The sequence below is a fragment of the Coturnix japonica genome, unplaced genomic scaffold, assembly GCF_054131305.1.
Source record: "Coturnix japonica strain WE unplaced genomic scaffold, WE-NBRP24 Scf040, whole genome shotgun sequence".
Lineage (NCBI taxonomy): Eukaryota > Metazoa > Chordata > Aves > Galliformes > Phasianidae > Coturnix > Coturnix japonica.
This window is the reverse complement of record NW_028188943.1, coordinates 1,424,148-1,442,265: the sequence shown is the minus strand read 5'-3', so window position 1 is coordinate 1,442,265 and position 18,118 is coordinate 1,424,148. Positions and strand designations below refer to the sequence as shown.

General features: G+C 48.2%; 1 protein-coding gene across 1 annotated transcript; it reads left to right on the top strand.

Moving 5' to 3' along the window:
• The first annotated feature begins 6,403 nt into the window (after positions 1-6,403).
• LOC146752923 (uncharacterized) lies at positions 6,404-9,337 on the top strand. The gene is made up of 4 exons (XM_085531101.1): positions 6,404-6,529; positions 6,621-6,722; positions 7,432-7,575; positions 8,299-9,337. Exons 2-4 carry the CDS (start codon positions 6,704-6,706, stop codon positions 8,442-8,444), a joined length of 309 nt encoding a protein of 102 aa, XP_085387227.1. The 5' UTR covers positions 6,404-6,529; positions 6,621-6,703; the 3' UTR covers positions 8,445-9,337.
• The last annotated feature ends 8,781 nt before the right edge of the window (positions 9,338-18,118 follow it).

Below are 18,118 nucleotides of genomic sequence, written 5' to 3'. Positions count from 1 at the left end.
TCAAGGATCCCAAGGGGTATCGATGGGCCTTTGGGATAGCTGCTGTAAACACAAATGGTGTTAAGCAGCTGTCAACTTTACCTGGTCTGTCAGATGATCCTTCTGCTGTGGGGTTGCTCCAGGTAAAAGACCAAGAGGTACCAATTGCCACCAGAGTGGTTCACAGACGGCAGTACCGCACCAATAGGGACTCATTGCTCCCCATTCACAAGCTAATTCGCCAATTAGAAAATCAGGGAGTGATTAGCAAAACGCACTCGCCTTTTAACAGCCCCATATGGCCAGTGCGTAAAACCAGTGGGGAATGGAGGCTGACGGTAGATTACCGTGGCCTGAATGAAGTCACACCTCCATTAAGTGCTGCTGTACCAGACATGCTAGAACTCCAGTATGAACTGGAGTCAAAAGAAGCTAGGTGGTATGCCACCATTGATATTGCTAATGCCTTCTTTTCCATCCCATTGGCTGCAAAATGTAGGCCACAGTTTGCTTTTACCTGGAGAGGTATTCAGTATACCTGGAACCGTTTACCCCAGGGGTGGAAGCACAGCCCAACAATTTGCCATGGATTAATCCAAGCTGTTTTGGAACAGGGTAATGCTCCTGAACACTTGCAGTATATTGATGACATTGTAGTGTGGGGCCATACAGCAGCAGAGGTTTCCAAGAAAGGGAAACAGATAATCCAAATTCTTTTGAAAGCTGGTTTTGCCATTAAGCGCAGCAAGGTGAAGGGGCCTGCCCAGGAAATCCAGTTCTTAGGTATAAAATGGCAAGATGGGCGTCGTCACATCCCAGCAGATGTGATTGACAAAATCACTGCTATGTCTCCGCCCACAAATAAAACAGAGACCCAATCTTTTCTGGGAGTAGTGGGCTTCTGGAGAATGCATGTCCCAAACTACAGCCACATAGTGAGCCCTCTCTATCAGGTAACACGGAAGAAGAATAATTTCTCATGGGGTCCTGAGCAGCAGCAGGCTTTTGAGCAGATTAAACAAGAAATAGCCCGTGCCGTGGCCTTGGGGCCGGTACGGACGTGACAGGATGTGAAGAACATCCTCTACACTGCTGCTGGAGAGAAAGGTCCCACCTGGAGTTTGTGGCAAAGAGCCTCAGGAGAGACCCGAGGCCGACCCCTAGGATTCTGGAGTCGAGCATATAAAGGGTCTGAGGAGCGCTACACTCCGACTGAGAAGGAGATCTTAGCCGTGTATGAGGGGGTTCGGGCTGCTTCTGAAGTAGTTGGGACAGAGGTTCAGCTTCTTCTAGCACCTCGCTTGCCAGTAATAAACTGGATGTTTAAAGGACAGGTTCCCTCCACCCATCATGCTACTGATGCCACTTGGAGTAAGTGGATTTCATTAATTACTCAACGAGCTCGAATGGGAAAACTCAGCCGTCCTGGAATTCTAGAAGTGATCATGGACTGGCCTGAGAGTAAAAAAATTGAAACACCACCTACAGAAGAGGTATCACGTGCTAAAGAGGCACCACCATACAATGAGCTACCAGAAAACGAAAAGAAATTTGCCCTATTCACAGACGGATCATGTCGTATTGTAGGGAAGCATCGCAAATGGAAAGCTGCTGTATGGAGCCCCACACGACAAGTTGCAGAGGCCACTGAAGGTAAAGGAGAATCAAGTCAATTTGCAGAGGTAAAGGCTGTTCAGCTGGCTTTAGATGTGGCTGAACGGGAGAGGTGGCCAATGCTTCATCTTTATACTGATTCATGGATGGTGGCAAATGCCTTATGGGGGTGGTTGCAACAGTGGGAAGATGATAATTGGCAACGAAAGGGTAAACCTGTTTGGGCTGCTGAACTGTGGAAAGACATTGCTGCCCGAATAAGGAACATTGTTGTAAAGGTGCGCCATGTAGATGCTCATGTGCCTAAAAGTAAGGCTACTGAAGAACATAAAAATAACCATCAGGTTGATCGAGCTGCCAAAATTGAGGTGGCTCAAATAGACTTGGACTGGCAGAACAAGGGTGAATTATTCCTAGCTCGGTGGGCCCATGAGACTTCAGGTCATCAAGGAAGGGATGCAACATATAAGTGGGCCAGAGACCGAGGGGTGGACTTAACTATGGACGCTATTGCTCAAGTTATTCATGATTGTGAAACATGCGCCATAATTAAACAAGCCAAGAGGATGAAACCTCTCTGGGAGGAAGGGCGATGGCAAAAGTATAAATATGGAGAGGCATGGCAGGTTGATTATATCACCTTGCCACGATCTCGCAATGGTAAGCGTTATGTACTCACCATGGTGGAGGCAACCACTGGGTGGCTCGAAACATACGCAGTACCCCATGCTACCGCCCGAAACACCATATTAGGGTTGGAAAAGCAAATCCTGTGGCGGCATGGCACTCCAGAAAGAATTGAATCAGATAATGGGACCCATTTTAAAAATTCTCTTGTAACCACTTGGGCCAAAAATCATGGCATTGAGTGGATTTACCATATTCCCTATCATGCACCAGCTTCTGGTAAGATTGAACGATTCAATGGGTTGTTGAAAACTATGTTGAAAGCAATGGGTGGCGGATCATATAAAAACTGGGAGAACCATTTAGCAGAAGCCACCTGGTTGGTCAACACTCGAGGATCTAGTAATCGTAATGGTCCTAACCAATCCAGCTCCCTACGTACCGTGGAGGGAGATAAGGTTCCTGTAGTACACATAAAGAGCGTGTTGGGAAAGACGGTTTGGGTCCTTCCAGCGTCTGGAAAGGGCAAACCTCTCCGGGGTACTGTCTTTGCCCAGGGACCTGGGTGCACATGGTGGGTGATGGACAAAAATGGGAATGTTCAATGTGTACCACAAGGGAATTTGATGTTGGGGGAGTGCAGCCAATGATTTTCCTGTAGATATATAGGTAGAGTCTCAGAAAATATTTCAATTAGGTACAGAATAGTTCAATTAGGTATAGGACTTAAGATAGAGTGGATTAATGTTAAGGAAACACTTTTTCTCTATATACCTTAATTAGGCATTCTGTAAGCAAGTTTTCCATCTGGACTCTATATCCTGCACTGGCCATGCATGTGTAGAGCACACATGGAAAGAAGTATAAGTCAAAAGGAAATCTGCTGTGGTGGCTGGGAAAGGATGAGTGCATCTTGATGTGGGGGACGCCCTACTAGCGCTGCTTTTCCCCTCTACCGCTGACATGTTTTCCTTTTTCTGGCAGTTTTGCCATTTTCTCAAAATTAATAAATAGTAGGTTAGGTTATAGAGTTTTGCTCTCAACTTAGGGATTTGTATGGAATAAATTGTTGAGAAAAATAAGGTTGCTGATTATTCACAATTATACATATGAGTGTGTATGTATGTATAAACATAATGTAATGATGTAGAATAAGGGGTGGAATGTCATGGTTTAATAATTTTGTAATTTTTGCTATCAGTATTCCACATCATAACATCATATTAAGCATGAATAATTTTACTGAATCTGCAACTTACAGAAGAAGACTACATCTCCCAGGGAACAACACGATAGGTCACGGGACCTGGACTCTATATTAACTCTGTCGCAGAACAGACTGACGTCTTTCGAGTTCTGGCGTTCAGGGGAGTGTGTGGGAGCCTTCAGCCGTTCGCCTAGATTCACAGTAGGCCTCTCGGTTACGGGACTCATTCTCTCTCCTATTTTGCTTGATTCGTTAGCTCAATTTTCAATTATATTGTATTATATTGTGTTATCCTGTATTTCGATATAGTATTTAGTAAATAAGTGTGCCTCCTTAGATCGTTGCCGCTGTTTTCTTTTCCTAATTAACTTTTTTCCTTTCGGCCTAGGGCCCCTCCGGGGCCCACGGCCCCTGTCACGGACGCAGGTGGATTTTTAGTTCAAACCGTGACAGAGAGAGAGAGAGAGAAACATCTGCCAGCAACTATGGATAAATGTAACGAATCCAGATAACCCAGTGTGGCTGTTAGGGAAAATATGGGGTGTAAGTGACTTGCGGAATCAAACTCTATAACACATAGATGGGTTATAAAGCAGGTATGTTTATTCCAGCGCTGGGTGCAAGCGGGATAGCTCCACCAAACTTGCACACGGACTTGTAAAATCGTGACACAGAAATAGGTACATCTCATACGTAGTCAATGATTTCTCAGAATTCTGATACATATTCAATAGTTGTTTAGCATGCAGACCCCCTCTTGTTCTTATCAGGGGGATGCAACTCCTCTTCTGGTATTTACAACATCTATTCTCCTCCTTGCCTGATGTCTTCCGTGAGGTCTCACTCCTTATCTGCATCCTTCCTGCTCTCCCAGGCCCCTTGTTTCCTTTAAACAAAGAGGGAAGGAAGGGAGGGGTGCTGTGGGGGGGGAATGGGAGGGGTGGAGGAGGGTTGATGTCAGACTGTGAAATCAATTTTTTTAATCTTAATTCTGCTTCAGAAACAACATCTGATCCCCACGCTCTCTGCTTGGTATTTTGTCTTTTGATGCAAACACGTAAGCCCCATTGGTGCCTGGTTCAGCAGTTCAGCTTCCTTTGCGCCCTTTGCCTGGTTGTAGGGAAGGTGGCAGGCTCTGATTCAATGAGGGTGTTGTATGGACACAGTATTTATCGCCATGTATCCAAAGGTGCAACAGTTTCTGGAAACCCAGGTGGGATCCTATAGGTGATGGTTCTCTCGCCACCAAGTATCCAGTTGCCAGCAGTGGGTGAGTTCACTGGGACTTTGGGGATGGGAGGTGCCAACTAGCAAGCCTTCAATATCTGCTACTAAAATCAGACTTGGAAGCACGTTACACGTGGGAAATACACTTGGTGCAGGAAAGGGGATTTCCTTAGCCATCAAAAAATGATGAAACTGCAGATCTATCAACAAAAATGTAAGCACGTGACACTTGACTTGGCGGGTCTGTGGGAAGGTCAGCTTCTCCGTGTTTGTATTTCAGCCATCATCCTCCACACTGGAGAGGATTTATCCGCTTGGCTTGCTTAATTGCAGCACGTTTCACACGCGTGGATAACCTGTGCATATTGCGTCACTACCCCTGTGGCCTGAGGTGGTGCACCAGGCTGGAAATAAATAATGCCTTCTTGGGGTTGTTGAAGCTCTGCAAAAGTTTGCCAAGCAAAATTGTGGATGCTCCATCCCTGGAGGTGTTCAAGGCCAGGCTGGATGGAGCTCTGGGCAGCAAGACTCTGTGGGTGGCATCTCTGCCCGAGGCAGTGGGGCTGGGGTTCTGAGTTCTTCACTGTCCCTTGCAAGCCAAGCCATTCTATGATTCTGCATTTCTATGATGTAAGCACCAGCCCCACAGCCCTGGTGCAGTGCATCACAAGAGCAGCAGCCTGCGGGGAGCCACCACCCGGAATCACAGAGATGTGAGGTCACAATGCCCCATCCTATGACTGTGCTGAGCTGCGTCATGAGCTCACGAGGACTGGCTGCAGGCTTGGCTCAGTGCGACACTCACTGTGGCTGCAGCGGTGGTGTTGGAAGCGTGGTGCAAGTGTGGGGGCGGCCATGGACCCTGCCCGCCTTGTCCTCTTCCTCCTATTGGTGGCCATGAGTTTCCAGGAGAGCTGTGCTGCTCCGTGGCGAGCACGGGGAGCAGGTGAGTGGGTAGAGATGGGACCCAAACTGAGCAGCGCTGGGAGCAAGAAGTCAGGCTGTGTCCCCACGGCCCTGTAGTACACTTGCCTGGGGCCTGCCTTCCATGGGGGTGTTGCTGGGTAGGGGGTGATGGGCAGCACTGCAGGAGACGGGCAAGAGCCCGTGGCTGCGCTGCTCCCCAGGGCTGGCTCCAGCCATGCCAGGCTGTAGCTCTGCTAATTGCTGGCTGCAGCACAGCCTTCGTCCTTGGAGAAGCCCGGGGAGAGTTCAGAAGAGGCGTGCTGGGCATGCATGAGCATTTCTGCTTCAGGCTCATGGCACTCCCCAGTTTCCAAGCCAGAGCCCCAGTCCACAGCCCAGGGGAAGAGACAGGTGTGCTTTCCTCCAGTGCCTCAGTGTGACCTTGCTGTCCATCAGAGGCCTCCCAGTAAGAAAGCCCTGGGGGGCTGCATCTTCTTCCATGTAATCTGTGAGAGATACGCTGCCAGGTGCCAGCCTACGGGTCATCCCGTCCACCCTGCAACTTTGGAAATCATGACCTGAGTTATTCTCCCATGCCCCACATCCAGTTACTGAGGGAGAAGGAGATCACACCATATAGTGCATATAAGTGGGAACTTCTCTCATCTGTTTTTGATTCTAGATGATGAGCTTCGTGCTCCCTTTCCGGATGCTCCTTTGGATCCGGACTTCATGCCTGTGCCTGGGGGACAACCCAGGGGTAAGTTATGAGTGTCTGTTTCCTTGGAGGCTGAAACGTTCATGCTCTCAGGCTTCATTTCCCCTGTATGCTCTGCTCTGCTACTCAGTTGATGCTGTAGTGTGTGACTGAAACTTTTCATGGGTCTTTGGTTGCAGAAGTGCCCCCAGTGTGGGCCTTGCCCGGTCATCGGTTTCCTCCTGTGCTGGAGCCCAGCTGGAATCCCAGCAGTGAGTACTCTGTCTTCACTGACTTGGCTGACTCGCCGCTGATCTTCAGATCTTCATGCACATGATATTTAACTTCATACATTCTGTTAAGGTCCGGAAAGAGAAGAGGATGAATCCACACGAGGAAAATACTCTCAGGGCTCATCCCGTCTCCTGAAGCGACTGCTGAAGGAAATGGAGAAGGCAGAGCGTGGTGGGTATACTTCAGTCTGTTCACTGTGGGACCTGGGAAGCTGAGGTGTGATATACAGGTGTGGGCAGGCTGTAGCCTGCACAGCAGGAAGGGATGGGTCAGAGCCATGCTGCAGCCGTGTTCCGTGTATCACCTTGCAGGTGCTGTCAAGCACCAGAGCTGGTCTGCTGCCAGATGGTCTGCATCCAGCAGAGACCCAGAGGCAGCTGCTCCCCCAGCACAACCATTACTTGTCAGAGCTGCTTTGTGCAGTCGTTGGCACCCAGATGGCAGCAAGTGGCAAAGTGGCAAGCGCTGTGCTTCTGTTCATCCAAAGCCCTCCGTGCAGCTGAGCAAGTTCAAGGCAGGAGGAGCATCCCGAGCAGGGTTGGCTGCCTTTGCTAATGCTGGAAATGAGGTGGAGATGCTAATTCTGAGGGCTTGGACTGTGTGTTAGAGCTTGGATTTCAGCCTGCAGCTACCTGGCTGTGATGGGCTGGTGACAGCACAGTATGTGAGGGCCTTGCACAGGAGCTGATTTCTCAAGAGGTGTGAGGGAGTCAGCATTGTCCAATAGCTGGGAGGGCCCAAATGCCCTTGGGTAACAGAGGGGCTCACAGTGTACTTGGGGGGGGGGGCTGGACTTTACCTGAGCTTGGGATTGGAGAAGCTCAGTTTTTGATGAGGGCACGTGACATCCCAATCCTACTGCCCTGCTTTCTTTCTAAAGGAACGGACCAACAAAGTGAGAGGGATGCACTCCAGGAAGGTGGATATCCCACACTGCCAGTCCCGGATGCGCTGCAGGAAGGCGGATATCCCACACTGCCCGTCCCGGACAGAGGAATGCAGGCAGCACCAACCGGCATGCCAGGTAATTTCTGTCCCATGATCATACGGTGTCACGAACCAGAGTAACTGCGTGCCTGCAGGCTCTTGCTGCCAGCTCTTGCACACCAGGTCAGCAGCCAGACCTGAGCGTGTGAGCATAGAGCACATGTAAAAGAAGCCAGGGGTGGCTCTCTGAAAATGGCTGGCCTTCGTGGGGTGTGGAAAGTTGTGCCAGCAATGTGCCAGGGAAGGTACTTGCAGACCTCTGTGACCCTGCTCAGCTCCCACCGCTCCCAGATCGCAGAGTTTGCCCTTTTGGAACGAAGCCACCTGAGGGTGATGAGCGATGAGCAGGGTCTTGCGTGGTAGGAGCCTGCAGGAGTGTTTCTCCCCTGTGCTGGCTCTGGCTGTGCCCTGTGCTGGCTGAAGCCTGACCTTCAGCCTGGGGGGCGTCCCACAGGGGGAGCTCAGGACACACATGCCGGGAAAAGCGTGAGGGATTCTGTTCTGTAGCTCTCCCCACGGACCAAGCCCAGACCCCAGAGTACAGCCACAGCTCTCGGCCCAGAGGAGGACACGGGTAGTGCCTGTGCAGCCTCTCCATACCCAACGAGAGGTGGAAGCAATCCTTCTTGTCCTCCAGTGCTTCGGCACCAGAGACGGAGGCACCCACTGACAAAATGACCTCTTGGGTCCATGAAGCACACTGAGAGATTATCTGTAGCGCAGCTGAAGGTAACGTGGGACATTGTCTCATTTCTTCCAGGGATGAACACAGGCAAAAGCACAGAGGATGCTGCTCACAGATCTGTGCGGAAGCGCCGCATTCCGATGACGGTCTCAGTGATGCTGCTGCCTGCGCTGGTGCTGGCCGTTGGTACTGTGATATGGGTGCTCAAATACTACCTGTGAGTTGGCCTTTCCCCAGAACACCTTATTGATGCATTTGGCAATGAAGCATTTGTGGTGCCAGGATCCTGGACGGCCAAATCAGCCGCTGGCAGTACACTGCCAGGACTTAGGTTGCAAAGTCTTTCAAGTTTCCCCTTATTTCCTGTCAGTGAGTAGTGCTTTCTGAAACTCATTCTCACAGAGCACGCAAGAGGGAAAAGAGAGCAGCAGAAGCAGCAGATGGAGCTGGGGAAGGCAACGAGACAGACTCTGACCCAGTCAAACAAGAATCTCCGTAATAGCTCCAGTCCGTTCCATTCTGCCATTGAAGAGGCCCGAAGTCTTCAAGGTCATCTGGAAGACTCGGAGCTTGAACTGAAAGCCATGAAAGAGATCCTTGGGAACAGTCCTGAGTGCTGCCTTCTGTCAGAGGATGGCCCTGAATGTGAGAGCAGAGCTTTTGTCCTTCATCCTGCATACTCCAGGACAGGTATCATCAGCAGTTTGAAGATTCTTAGCTCGACACAGCTACATTCCTGTTGAGGGTCCTAATGAGGACCCAGAAAACGAGCTTCCTCTGACTGCCGGACAAAACGTAATGTCTTTGGAGATGTGGGTGAGAATGGCTGGTTTCAGGGAGAGCTGACAGATGGCACAAGAGGACTGGTCCCTTCCAATTTGGTTGCGGAGCTTTCAGATGATGAACTGGATACACCTGGAGATCCTGTCAGAATTCCTGCACTGCTCCATCTGCAAGACTACCACTCAATGGAACAACTCGATGTTGAGCAGAATGTGGTTGAGCTCCTTCGGGAACTCTCTGAGGCGACTGACAGCGGAACTGCATAGCTTTATTGTATATTAAAAACAACCAAACAACTGTCCCCTCCCTCTCCCTTCCCCTCGCACCCCTCCCCCCCCCCCTCCCCCCCAAAAAAACAAAAAAAAAGACAAAAAAACCCCCCCAAAACCCTAAAAAAACAACAAAAAACAACCCACCCCCAATAAAACAAAAAACCAAAACCAATTAAAATCTCAACGCTGTTCTTTTTCTGGGATACACTGAGGTGATGCTTCTTCTAGCTTAGACTTTGCAATGAGTTTGTGTCACGGAGTTCTCTCTAGAGCTCACTCGGTGACAGTGGGAACAAACCCAGGGAGAGAAGGAACAAAGAACCTCCCCTCTCTAACAGCGCGGTGCGGCGCGGCCGAGAGGGGAAGGGAAGTAAGATTGCGAGTGGGTCTAGGAGGGAAAAAATGAAAAAAACCCAACGATCTGAGAATGAACAGCAGTTTAACGAACCCAGTGACACTAAACAACAACGATGTTGCAGAACGGCAGGAGAAAAGCAGACGACCACACCTGTCATTGACATGATCAGCGAATCTCGTTTATTCCTTGGCTGCGTGTACCTTTATAATACGGATAATTAGCTCATACATATTGCAAAAGTGGAGCTCATCATTGGTTCCCAATTACATACCATCCCCGAGTATCTTAACAGCTTGTTATCATCCTGAAAGATACTCCCTTGCTGAGTTCCCAGAACCATGGCTAGTTTCTAACCATCACAGGGCATCCTGATGTTCTCACTGTCCTTGCAGGTGTTATGGCTGCTTGATTAACCACACCGTGTTTACGACCCTTCTCAGCTAACTAGCTGTAAAAAACACTCTCTACAGGACCCCACAGATTACCTTCAGAATTCAACAGTTAGTTCTGTTTCCTTTCTGAGTGCATAACAACCTGAGCAAATGAATTGAATGACGTGGCTTGTTAGTCTGGTAAAATCTCTGCTGTACACTGGAACTTGGTCCATTTGTAAGCAGGACTTCGTCCATCTCTGCAGGACAGCAGAAAACCCTTTGTGCTAATCATGATGCCAAGAAGCAGAATGCGGCAAATGGCAGATGATCCAACTGCTTCAGGTGTTCATTTCCTTAAAACTGCGAATAATTTTGGACTGAGAGTTTGTAAGCAGAACGGAGCTCTTAAAGCTGTCAGAGATTATTTCTGCACTGTTCAATTCTATCTGCATAACATACACAGGATCTCAGAACTGCATTGCTTGAACTGGTGGAACTTGTTGAAGTGAACTGGGATGAGCAAGTTTTAGAACTTAGTCAGAGTGCTGTAAAAAATGGATAATCTCATGAGTATTAAGGTACAGGATTGCTATTTCTGCACTGAATTTGTTTTTATTTTACATGGCTGTGATCTGAAAGTTGCTTGAAACGCAGGCACCTAGGCACTGTTGTGTAACTGAATTTCACACATGATAGGTCCTGAAATATCCTGGAATCTAAAACTCTGACTTGTTTTAAGTCTGCTGCTTGAGTATAATCAGGGTCATAGTGTCTGTGTGCAGTGTTTCTTTCCCTGTAATGCTCCACATCATTTCATTTTGGGAATATTGAAGGAAATGAACTATGTGCCATAACTGTTGTTAGAACAAAGTATGTCTGGTGTGATCTTATGCATAGGTTCTGTAACTGCTCTTCACAGCTCAGGTGTTTGACCTTCCTTTTGGTGAAGTGATGAAATACTGCTGGTTTCTATTTGTGCGTCTAGACACCTTGAAGCTCTTAGGAAGAGAACAATTGTCTCCAGTTCTTTTCAATGATATCAGTAACAGCTCGAGTGCTGCTGCCCACTAGGTAGACCCAAAGAAGCGGATTACAGTGAAACAACACACGAGCTGGACCTGCACGAGGATCACTTGCAAGACAGTGGCTCTGTTGCTTGAAGCCTATTTGCTTCTTCCTGCCGCCACTCTATTACCAAGTATCAACAGCCTCTTTCATGATTCAACTTGCAAACGTTTGACACTAACCCTTGTGTTTCTATGCCTTCCTAGGTGATTCGAGCCCTTGTCAACCCCAAAGATCCAAACCAAGTAGTGATGTGCAGTGTGTTTCCATCAATGGAGAGTTCTTATTAAGCACGAATCGCTGCAATTCGGATGACAGCCTTCCATATGGTAACAGTGATGGACACAAGGGGCTCATCCACGTTCATGCTCTCATATCTCCTGGCTCTGCTGAAGATGCTGACCTGAGCCTGCCAGACTCAGCAGTCACCTGCCTGGATTGTGACCCAGCGCCTTTGCAGTGCTGCCCATCCCAAGCACAGCCCGAGTGCCCCAACAGCAGCACCACCATGCAGGAGCAGGTCAGCATCAGTGAGGTGAAGCTGAGCATCTTAGATGGGGACTTAGAGTCAGGCTGCCAGTCCCAGGCACCAGGCAGCAGCACCAGCTCTGAGCCACTCTCATCTTGACAAGAGGGGTCCCATCTTCACCCTTGACCTCTCAAGCCCTCCTGTCTTTTATTGAATAAAGTCACTCTCATGCTCAGTCATCGCCTCGACTGCATTCCGAGTCTTCATTCACAGGGATTGCAATGAATGCAACAAACAGCAAGGCAGCTCAGCTTGCAACACTCTGGCTGTGGGGTTCGTGCAGGCAGAGCTCTGGGTTCCCATTTTGCCTGGCTTTGGGATGTCTGCAGCAAGATCTCTACCATTTTGTATGGGAGCAAATAATCTCTAGCATCCCGGTTGCTGCTCATGATAATCCCAGTCTTCCTGGCTGTCGCTTTGTGATACTTTTCAAAGCCTTTTGATACTCTTTGATGCCTTGGCTGCTCCCTAACACCTCTGTCCTCCTGCCATGTTGACTCATGTCTCCCACTTTTAAGCTGGCTTTGCAGATCATCTCCAGCCCTGTCATCATCACGCTGCAGCAGGAGGTGCTCACCTGGCCCAATGACTGGCAGTACTGCTTGTTCTGCAGATGAGCAGCTGCCTCCTCATCTCTTCAGCTACAGTAGTTTTTCTCAGGGCAGTTAGATGCAGTCATGCTCCTCTGGATTTGGTGTGTTAAATCCATGCTGCGTGGCAGCAGTCAGTGCAATACAAAGGTGTTCTGTGTGCCATAGCATTTCTCCAGGGGCTGCCAAAGGTAGAAGCACAACACAGCACCATCCTTCTGACAGTAATGTCTGTGAGTGTTAGACATGTGAGCACTGCATCATCCCCAGCGTGTCAGTGCTTTTCCACACCAACCTGACTCTCACACTCTGCACTGAATGTAACTATGCTCTTGTGGAGACAAATGCTTTCTGTCACATCCTCCATCCCTGCAACCATTTGCCGGTAGGCAGCTCTTGCAGAAGAATCAGGCAGCAGAACCTTTTGCTCACCCTACAGCATGCAAATGCTATGAAAGCAGAAATAACCTGGCGTGCTCTGGGTCTGCAAGGCTGCACAGATGGGAGAGGTAGATTGTGTTTTTGCAGCGGAAGTTTCCAGTATTTTCAGTACATAGTGTAGGCCCTAACTGAATGTATAACCCTCTTGTAAAACAGCTGTATAAGTAGTTTTTGCACCAAGAAAGTTGCTGAACAGAGTTAAGTTCAGACTGGGGGCGTTCTGACATGGGGAGAATTGAGACAAGCACAAGATAAATACACAGGGTGGGTAGAGCCCAGCACAGGACAGAATGAATGTACTGACTTTTGGAAACATTGCCCTTCTCTGTCCGCAGAAAAGTACAAGGCAGACCTAAAAACAAGAGGTTGGTAATTGACCTTATATGGAAATGAATCCTAGCAACAGTCTTGAGGAGTCTGTGAGCCTGTGATGCTCAACCAATGAGAGCCATGAGAGCATCACCTGCATTGGGTTTAGGGCACAGAACAGAATTGATTTCACTGACTGGTGTGCAGTTTCTCCCTTGCCAACAGGGGATGTGCGCGCAGTATTGCAATGATGAATAAGCACTGCTGCTATCGCTGCCATCTTTGCCTAACTAGAAATCTTTGACTTTGAGAGTTTCTCACACAAGGGGAGAGGGTAAGAAAGTAAAGAGGCACAGAAAACTAAGGGAAACTGCTCTTCTGTATCTTATCTATAAAAATTGATACGATGCTGTCGTGCATTTTTTAATTTATATTTAATTTTTTGCCAATGTCAGTTAGATTGTTTTAAAATATCCACACACCAAAATCTGACTACCAAGCAAATGTAATGAAAATGAAATGAAGGTGAGTTAGCAGAAAGCACAAGGCCATATTATATTAGGCTCTAGCAAATTTACAGGCACTCACTGCACGAAGAGGTAGATCTGAGTTGCACATTATATGATTCCCACAAAGATTAAGGAAATCTGAAGCTTTCAATATATTTTTTTTATGCTTTTTTCATTTCATTTTTAAACACCTGACCCAGACCCCAACCCTCACAGGAGCTGTAAAGATAACAGCAATAACCCGCAATGTAACTCTAATCCTAACCCTTACCCTGATTCTAAAATCGTCTCTAACTCCAAATGTAACAACAAAAATGATGCTAGAAGTTTGTAGCAAAAGGAACCTTAACCCTGATCATAATCCAAAAACAATCATTAAGGTAACAATAATCTTTACCTTAAGAGTAATATTAATCAGAGCCCAGATGATGCCTGCATCCAATCAGAAGCATGCTTTGTATTATTTAAGAGTTGTATTTTTTCCAATGAACTCTCTCTATTATCACGTTTATAAAGTAACAGAGTCTGTTCTTTTTCTCCTGACACTGTGCCTTACTCCTGACATCCCCTGGAAATGACCCAGATAGGGCACCATCAAAGTAATGCTAATAGTAATGTCAATCCTAAGGGTATCTCTAGCCTCAGTGTTAATGGGACGCTAACAACAATCCCAACAGCCTTAAACATTCTGGTGGTGTGTCAGAGGTGCTGCCTTGCACATGCTGGGCAGTCCCATTGCCTGTTAAATGCAGGCGGCAGCGTAGAAACATGATGCCCGTGGTCAGAATGCCCTGTGGCAGATCCTGGCACCGGAGAACTGACCGGAGAACCATGAGAGAACTGACAACAAATCACTCGACATCAGAACCGACCCAGTGGTTATTTACAAGCCTTGGGTGACCCAGACAGGATCTCAGAGTGGTGAATGTAGGTACAGAAGTTGTTACTACTCTGTTTCCTTCTAAAAGCTGCTCAGCTGCTTTGCGTTTCAGACCATCCCTGGCTTCACTGTGTGCATCTGTCCAATTGATACCAGGTGGTTTTTTTTCATCTCAGAGGTTGGGGGGGGCGGGCCGGGGGGGGGGGGGGGGGGGGGAAGGGACATCAATTCAATTACTCATTTATTTATTGACAGACATTCACGTTTGCTACCTTTGGAGAAGTTTTTATTTGTTTGCTGTGGTTTGGTTTTTTCTTTTTTTCTTTTTTTTTTCCCCTTCCCTCCTCTTCCATCTTTGTGTTCTTCCCCTATAATCAAAAGAGAACGGATCCCCAGGGTCTGTCCCGCAGACGTTCTTTCCGTGGTCTCTGCTGCCACCTGCTGGCCAATACACGGAACTGCCACTGTTGGGCGTTTGGTGCCGCAGGAAGCACAACGCAGATCTGAGTTCTGACCGGTCTACGCAGCAAATCCGCCAATCTTTATTGTGATAAGCCCTCCACATGGCATTGCGCATGCACTCGAACACGCAGCAGGCACAGATTTCTCCTAACTCCTTGAGGAGCAGGCAAGCAGAACAACTGAGCGCACCACTGCTTGTGATTGGGCCACCCCCATCATAGAGATGTGTGTTAGATCTTTTACCCACCCCTGGACTGGCCTTGTTGTTTTAAAGATAACCTCTGAAATCTGAGTTACTGGTTCTACCACCTGTAGTGTAGAATAGGTAGCCAATAAATGCTTTTCAGCTGTGATGTATCTTTATTCTGCTCCATGCCAAACCTGTGACCAAAACCTCATAGGGGTTCACAAAGAACTCTGGCTCTGCCAGAGCCCCCATCCAGACCCTTCTTGAGTTACATTCACATCTAGTTTGGCTGAAAAGGTTGGACTATAAATACTCAGTGCTTTTGCCTGTTTAACAGATATTTTTTCCTGATTATGCTGTCCATCGATCTTTTTAAACTGAACTCCTGCTCTAATCTGGTCTTTAAACATTGGTTGTCTCAAGACCCTAATGGGTCCAGACTGGATTACCTTAGGGGCTGGACGCCCAAGTCATGGCAGCAGATGGTTCTCTGACCTTATCACCACCATTCAGAGCCTGCATCTGGCCGTAGGCACTCTTGTCTCCCCATCAATTGGGCAGCCTGTTGTATTACAGCACCTGAGGGCCACTGGGGGGTTCAGTATGGATAACATAGACCCATACTGATGTAAAGGTGATGGCTGTAGGATGAGATCCCTCGTTCCTGATGAAAAATTTATTGACTGGGCTCTCAAAATCATCTTCATAGATTGCCTCTTTCATGCTTAATTCTCTAATATAATTTTGTTAGTCCTCCATAGAGGACCACAGGCTGATATTTAATGGTATGTCATTCTTATTTGGCCATGTTATATGACACACAGCCATAAATCATTCACTGATCAAATGGCTATCCTCATTATGTTGGACAGAGCATACAGTCTTTGCCTGAGGGCAGGGTGAGTAGTAATGGATGTCAGTTTTGAAATTTCCAGTCCATTCACCACAGCGCTTTCTGCCTCCATGTCCCATAACCAGAGCAGCTATGCTGGCATGCTCTCTTGGTTTCTGTCTAAATCACTGTACTGTATCCATCAGTTCAGCTGCTGTATTATGGTCAGCAGGGTTTGGGGGGTTGGACACTGGTCAGGGCACTCCCACCAACCTATCCTGCATTTATCTATTTATTCTTTTCATTTTTGGGTTACACTCAGTCAGATCTCAAATAGATCAAGTCCAAATGGAACCTCAAAATCTGACCTTTTAGTGCCTTCATTTACAGAGTCCATTTTATACAGATTCCCTTGTAAAGGGTCCCCGTGGTCTTCCAGAGAGATGTTACTGATCTTCCATAGGAGAATGATTGAATTAGGTTTTTTCCCCATCAAAACTGCCACCTGTCTTTCCAGTTTTTCAACATTCAATAGCTGTTTTGCATCAGCCTGAGCCTCTTCAGTTATGTTCAGACAGTTCAAGGCCATCAGCAGTGGCCATGCCACCATGAACGCAGCTAACTGTCATTCTCAAGTTGTAAGTATGTCTTTGCTAAGACCATGGAAATACTCAGTCAGGTGGGCCAGGGACTCATGGACCCTCCCTCCGTCCCACACAGGGCCCCATTTTTCAGTGACAGAAGCAATGCTGCATTTTGAGGATCCTAGGAATCCCAGGACATGCCCTGACAAAAGGTCATTCAAAGGGGTCGTCTTTCCTCATCCAAACCACCCCATGATATTCACAGAATCACAGAATTGTAGGGGTTGGAAGGGACCTCCAGAGACCATTGAGTCCAACCCCCCTGCCAAAGCAGGTTCCCTACACCACGTCGCACAGCTCGGCATCCAGGCAGGTCTTGAATATCTCCAGAGAAGGAGATTCCACAACCACCCTGGGCAGCCTGTTCCAGTGCTCTGTCACTCTCACCGTAAAGAAGTTATTGCACACATTAGTGCAGAATTTCCTATGGTGCAGTTTCTGTCTGTTTCCCCTTGTCACTCCTCCACACACTGCTGACAAGAGTCTGGCCTCACCACTTTGCCCCTCACACCTCAAATATTTATAGACCTGGATCAGGTCCCCTCTCAGCCTTCTTTTCTCAAGGCTAAACAGACCCAGTTCCCTCAGTCTCTCCTCATTGGGGAGATGCTCCAGGCCCTTCACCATCTTTGTGGCCCTCCGCTGGACTCTTTCCAAGAGATCCCTGTCTTTTTTTACTGGGGAGCCCAGAACTGGACACAATATTCCAGATGAGGCCTCACCAGGGCAGAGTAGAGGGGGAGGATCACCTCCTTCGACCTGCTGGACACGCTCTTTTTAATACACCCCATAATGCCATTGGCTTTTTTGGCTACAAGGGCACACTGCTGGCTCATGGTCAATCTGTCGTCCACCAGGACGCCCAGGTCCCTCTCAGCAGAGCTCCTCTCCAGCAGCTCTTCCCCCAGCCTGTACTGGTGCATGCAATTATTTCTACCCAGGTGCAAGACTCTACACTTGCTTTTGTTAAACCTCATCCGGTTTCTTACTGCCCAGCTCTCCAGCCTGTCCAGGTCTCGCTGAATGGCAGCACAGCCATCAGGTGTGTCAGCCAATCCTCCCAACTTCGTGTCATCAGCAAACTTGCTGAGGGTGGTCATTGATGAAGATGTTGAACAAGACCGGACCCAGCACAGACCCCTGGGGGACGCCGCTAGTTACAGCCCTGCAGCCAGACACTGCACCGCCAACGACAACCCTCTGCACTCTGCCAGTCAGCCAATTCTCGACCCACTTCACTGTCCACTCACCTATCCCATACTTCCTCAACTCTGGTATAAGTATGTCATGGGAGACTGTATCAGTTATAGAGGTTATAGAGTTCAATTCCTGTAGTCAATTTGGCGGCCCAGGTGGGACCAGCTCTGTTTGCTGCAGGACCAGCTGAGAGGGAGACACTTTTGGCGCACCCTGAGATTTCTCTGAAGGACTCCCTTCCTCACCTGATCACTGCAGGGACAGACAAGGACCACCCATAGGTGGACCAGGTATGTGTATGGTAAGTGGAGCCCATATGTCTTGAGGAGACATCCTACACAGTTTACAGCCATACGTGCTGCTCCCAGGGAGGTGAGCTCATGGCTTTGGTTGCCAGCTGGGGTAGGAAGACTCCTTGGGTGAGTTCCTATGAAAGGGAACTGTATGTCCTATGAATGGAAAC

Bases quoted from the DNA above. Each gene is read 5' to 3' on its own strand.
- LOC146752923 (XM_085531101.1), top strand. The intron at 7,576-8,298 runs GTAATTTCTGTC...CATTTCTTCCAG, and splicing joins AGCACCAACCGGCATGCCAG to GGATGAACACAGGCAAAAGC.